Source organism: Diplotaxodon limnothrissa, linkage group LG6 (genome assembly GCF_057381915.1).
Source record: "Diplotaxodon limnothrissa isolate DT_005_m linkage group LG6, D_limnothrissa_male_GT1.1, whole genome shotgun sequence".
Classification (NCBI taxonomy): Eukaryota; Metazoa; Chordata; class Actinopteri; order Cichliformes; family Cichlidae; genus Diplotaxodon; species Diplotaxodon limnothrissa.
Genome location: NC_140601.1, coordinates 19,220,857 through 19,226,856, shown reverse-complemented (window position 1 = coordinate 19,226,856; position 6,000 = coordinate 19,220,857). Strand labels below are relative to the sequence as shown.

Sequence of the window (6,000 nt, the reverse complement as noted above, 5' to 3'; positions counted from 1 at the left end):
GGGAACTATGATCCTGAGCTCCAGCAACAACGGATACCTGAGAACTTACTCACCTCTAATTGTTCATGACCGTCAAGCATAAAAACGTGTCTTAGGTAAAGGGTGAGGTCTTCTGCACATTACATTGCACCTCCATCAAATCTGTCACATGGAAAAACCATCAATCAAACACAGCATACTGGTTCTTTGGATAGGAATGCATGACTTATTTCGTTGTTCCCTGCAGTTACAGTGTCGTTTAAAAAAAAGTTATTTATCATTGGTACGGAAATCATTGCAACACTTTTTTTTTTTACTTTTACTCGTCATCATAATCATCATATTAGGCCATTGTGACTAAGATGATCTGAGCTTTCTGGCATCTTAAAAATACCCCAGGATAGCTGAAGTGTTTAAATGATGCTCACTTGGTATTAAGGGGTCTAAAGTGTGCCACGAAGATATACCCCACACCAGTGCATCACCAGCAGCAGCCTGAACCTTTTATGTAAGGCAGGATGGATCCATGCTTTCATGATTGTTATGCCAAATTCTGACCGCACCATGCATACGTTGCAGCAGGAATAAGACTCATCAGACCAGGAAACCTTTTTTTAATCTGCTTTTATATTTATTGAGCTCATTTGGTAAAATTATAGCCTCGGTTTCCTGTTCTCAGCTTACAGGAGTGGTCTTCTGCTGCTGTAGCACAGAGAGATGCTCTTCTTGACTGCCTTGATTGTAACTAGTGGTTACTTAAGTTACTGTTGGCTTTGTTACCCAGAAACTGTTCCTCATTGGATATTTTCTCCGTTTTCAGACCATTCTCTGTAAACCGCTGATGTGTGGGAAAATCCCAGCAGACCACCAGTTTCTGAAATACTCAGGCCAGACCATCTGGCACTAACAACCATCCCTCAAAGTTACCTAAATCATCTTTTTTGTCATTCTGATTTTCAGAATGTGTTAGCAGACAGCTGAACCACTGTACCTAACAAAGCAGCCGGTGCATATCTAAATCCATTTGTATTTACATGAACATAGTAAATGAACAATGATAAAGACCAGATAAAAAGTATACTGTACTATACTGAACAAATATACTCAGGATGCCTCTTATGGTCCCCTTTGATCAACAGGATCATCATGTAGCTTTGACTAATAAAAAAAACACCTTCAACACACAATACTACTCACAGTCTGGAGCTTGGAAATGTATTTATTTTTTTGAATTAAAGCTAATTGATCGCTACATACAGTTGTCACTGTTCACTATAGGAATATAATCTGAGTTTAGCTGACTAACTATCAAAAACATGTTGCATGTATCATATTGATGAGATAAATTATAAAAAAAATACCTAGCTTAACCTATTAGTCTTAATATATAACTATTATAAAGAACATTGTATTTATTGAACAGTGCTACGCCGATAAATTCAACTAATCATCCACAAAACAACAACAATGTTTTGATTGTGCGTGGAAAATTTTATACTAAATTCCTTGGTATTATAAAACTGAGTTTACCCTTCCTCTTTAAAAGTTTTGGCACCAAATACCTGAGCAATTACATTTAATTACATGTGTAATTCAAGTGGGAAAGCAAGTTTGACAGCAAAGTCAAAGTGACATTGAAGCAGCACTTAACAGGTACACTACAGGTACTGTAGTTCTCAGTTTTTTCTGCACATGTTGCACCTAATTGTTTCAGATCATAAAATAAATGTTAATATCAGACAAAGATACCTCGAGTAAATACAAAACACACTTTTTAAATGATGATTTCATTCATTAATGGAAACAGCTTTCCAAACCTACTCTGCCCAGTGTGAAAAAGTATTAACTGGTCAATAGGATTTAAGTCTAGACTTACTTGGCCTTCATTTTATTTTATCTTTTGTTGTTTTTTTGAGTCATTCAGAGGTAGACTTGCTCATGTGTTTTGGATCATTGTCGTGCTGCATAAGCCGGGTGTTCTTGAGCTTCATTGCACAAACTGATGGCCGGACATTCTCCTTCAGGATTTTCTGGTAGGGACCTAAAGTGGTCCTCAATCAGCAAAACAGCCCCAGACCATCACACTACCACCACCATGTTTTACTGTTAGTATGATGTTCTTTTTATTAAATGCTATGTTAGTTTTATACAGATGTAACAGGACTCAAAGTTCAGCTTTTGTCTCAGCTTTCCACAGAACATTTTACATAAGTCTCAGGGATCATCAAGATGTTTTTCGGCAAATGTGAGACGACTTATCGTGTTGCTTTCGGCCAGCAGTGGTTTTCTTCTTGGAACTCCAATGAAAGCCATTTTTGCCCAGTCTCAATGCGCTCTTAGAGTAAATTTTGTAGGCCGACTCCTAGGAAGGTTCACCACTGTGTCTATCACCGTGGTTCTTTGGAGTCCAAAGCCTTAGAAATGGCTTGTTTAACCCTTTCCAGACCGATAGATTAAGTGACTCAATGGTTCAATTCTCATATGTATTTGAGTTTCTTTTGATTGTGGGCTGATTGTTTTCAAGATCTTTCCCTTTGTGAGGCAGGTTCCATTTAAGTGATTGCTTGACTCAACAGGACCGGCAGTAATCAGGCCCGAGTGTGGCTGCTGAAACTGAACTCTACTTTCCAAAATAAAAATGTGGCTAATCACAGTTAATTCATGATTTAACAATTGGGGCAAAAACACAGGGCTAAGTAGGTTTGCATAGTTTTTTTCCCCTCAAATAAAATCATCATTTAAAAACTGCATTTTGCAGTGACTCTGGTTTTCTTTGTCTAATAACACAATTTGTTTGATGGCCTGAAATATCTAAGTGTGACAAATCTGCATTTAAAACAGGAAAGAAAGAAATCAGAAACGGGGCAAATGCTTTTTCAAGGCGCTACACATAGAGTAGATTCTCATGTTAATCTAAAAAACTTTAAAAAGTACCTCATATCATGACATGCCACACCCACCTCCTCATATAACAGGGTGCTGCAGCTGCAGACCAGGACAGCACATCTGCGGCCCTCCCCACAGGCCTAAACTTTTCATCGGGCTGTTTGCGCTCTCTCTCTCCTTGCTCAGACTGACACATGTTAACCCTGCCTAGCTTTATGCAAGGGAGTGTGCTGTGTTTTCCTTTCAGTTTGTTTAAGAGATTAAGCTGGTGAACCCTAACCCAGGGAGTCCCCAGAGTTCATACCAGCAGTAGCAGAATACTCTCCACCCTTTGATGACAATGAAATTTATTTTTCACAATATTCATGTCAATCAACACATGACAGTTTGTGCACCACAGAAACGTAGGGAAACAAACGCCTTTATAAAGGTGGCTTTAAAACTATTCCAAGTATTGCTACCAATTTCAGTGAACGATCTCTATGTAAAGAGTTGGTTATTCCCATCTCTCGGGTTGTGCCCAGGCTTTATGATGATAGCTTATATTTTGCATGCTGAAATCACAAGAGGGCCTTTGTCTGGACAACATTTACATCTCTTAACACAGCTGGCATAGCCAACCACTGGCACAAAACAAACAAGGAAGCAAGATAGAAAAACAACTCATAGGTTAAGTTACCACTAAAGAGGTCTTTTAGTGTTAAACATCAAAACAACATGGACCATTTTGGACTTTTTAAAATAAACTGAGGTCGGCTTTAAAGTAAACTTTGAATATAAAGAGGAAAAAATATCTGTTTTGACAGTTTTGGTTACTGAAAATAAATACAGGCCAATTATAGAACAACAACAAGATAACTGTGAGTAATGTATATTGATACACTCATGTTACTGTTTTTTAATAGTTGTAATGATATTAGTTAAAATATTTGAAACAATGTCATTTAAAGTATAAATATTTTGTGCAGCAGATTTTTTTTCCTGCCATTTCAGGATAGCTCACCAAATTTAAAATAATATGTATTTGAAAACAAAAATAATAAAATGAAATCAGAATTCACTCCACAAAGTATGCAGACTTTGACAGAGGGGAACAATAGAGCAGTAGAGAAGTTAGGTATGTTAGAGCATGTGATGTTTAAGGGGGCGTGGCCCTTCAGGTTGTCTCTGCAGGTAATACACTCTTCAGGTAAAGCTAAGTGACTCATTCGCACACACACCTTAAGCACAACAATTGGCACTTCAACTCTTCACCTTAAACCGACTACACTTTACGGGAATAAACTGAGTAAAGACCCGCATTTAACGAAAGAGGACTTCACAGAAGAGCCGTTACTTCCACTGCTTTTGAAGAACTGCTGAACTGTTTGGACCCAGGACCCTGAGCATTTACAATCGAATGCAAACTTGGAGCAGGACTGCATATCAGACAGATCTCCTGTTTTGATTTGCACTGTCAGGGTACTGCCTACTAATTTGCTTTCTCTGACAGAGGGAACAACGTCAAAGCTGTGCCACTACTTCTGCCGTGCAGCTTTTCCAGTAAGTAATCTATCTCTTTCTTTTGAACTGTCCATGACAATGCCAGTGGTCAAAGTAGAGAAAGACTCTCCAGCAGATATCACCTTGCTTGCCTCCAATCCTCCACCGCAGACAGAGGAGCAGCCGCGGGGTCGGAGGAGGAAGAGACCTCTCCAGCGCGGGAAACCACCATACAGCTATATTGCCCTCATCTCCATGGCTATTGCCAACTCCCCTGACCGCAAACTAACACTGGGGGGTATCTACAAATTCATCACAGAGCGCTTCCCCTTCTACAGAGACAATTCGAAGAAATGGCAAAACTCCATCCGCCATAATCTGACTCTGAATGATTGTTTTATCAAGATCCCTCGAGAGCCAGGACGACCTGGGAAAGGCAACTACTGGGCACTGGACCCAAACGCTGAGGACATGTTTGAGAGTGGCAGCTTTCTGAGACGCAGGAAGAGGTTTAAGCGCTGCGACCTGAGCACATACACTTCATATGTGCATGAAACACCAGTTTTAACCCCCGTTCAGATTACCAGACCAGCTGCGTACACCAACTCAGTCTATCCCAACATGACACTCAGTCCCACATATGGACAGCAGCTGCCCTCTGCCTACTATCCCTCTTCGTCGCCTCCGGGGTTTGGGCACAGTCAGACCCGCATGTTCAGCATCAACAACATCATAGGACACCCGACTCCAGCCAGCATGCTGGCAGGTCAAGGACCAGAGGTGATGCAGCAGCAAAGCCGGAGCTTCAGTCCCGAAGGGCTTCCGAATGGATCCAGTCCCTGCAGCTTGGGAGCTCCGGGTTTCCAGAGTCAACCGTGCGGGGGATCTGTGCCACCCCGCTCCTCTACACATCCGGCGTTCACCTACTCTGGACAAAACAGCCATTCGCACCAACATGCACACCAGGGCTCGTACGGACAGGGTCACACCCAGGGCATGGGGTACGCTGCAGGAGGACGGATCCACCCCTCAGCTCACGGCCCTGCAGAAACAGTGGATCATTACGGCAGGGTCTCCCCAGTGCAGCTGGGGTCTTTCTCCCAGTATAACAGCGCTGCAGGTCCTATTGGAAACACTGGGGGATACCTCAGACACCCCACCTACCCGGGGAATATGGACCGTTTTGTTTCTGCTATCTAAGCTACTGAGAATGTAAAGCCCAGCTTCTCACTACCTTTTATTTTTTGTTAGGTTTTTTTTTTTTTAAACAGAGACTCGTGACGGCACCAAATGAGCCAGACATTTCTGTGCACAAAATCCAACTGCTTTATCTTTGTTCGTGATGTTTATCAAGGACAAAACTGAGCAGACTGACCTCTCTTAACACCACTGTGATTTTCTGAATAATTGTAGAAACCATTTTCACTGCTGATAATAACTTACTTTAGATATCCATTAAGCTGTTTTGTTTTAATGTCTAGGCCTTTTTAACAGCAAGTATGTGACTGTAACATACATATAATTTTGTGTGCTGATATTTTTTTTTTTTTTGTTAAAACTGGAATGTGCCAGTTGAATATTTTACACTTCCGTTGAGTTTAAATGAATTATTTGTATAAATTATTGTGCTTCGTGGTCATAGGCTTTGCAGCA

General features: G+C 40.9%; 1 protein-coding gene across 1 annotated transcript; it reads left to right on the top strand.

Annotated features, from left to right (window-relative positions):
• Positions 1–4,440: 4,440 nt before the first annotated feature.
• foxe1 (forkhead box E1) lies at positions 4,441–5,547 on the top strand. The gene has a single exon (XM_085355828.1). It carries the CDS (start codon positions 4,441–4,443, stop codon positions 5,545–5,547), a length of 1,107 nt encoding a protein of 368 aa, XP_085211954.1.
• Positions 5,548–6,000: the final 453 nt, after the last annotated feature.

Coding starts and splice junctions, on each gene's coding strand:
- foxe1 (XM_085355828.1), top strand. CDS start 4,441: ATGACAATGCCAGTGGTCAAAGTAGAGAAAGACTCTCCAGCAGATATC.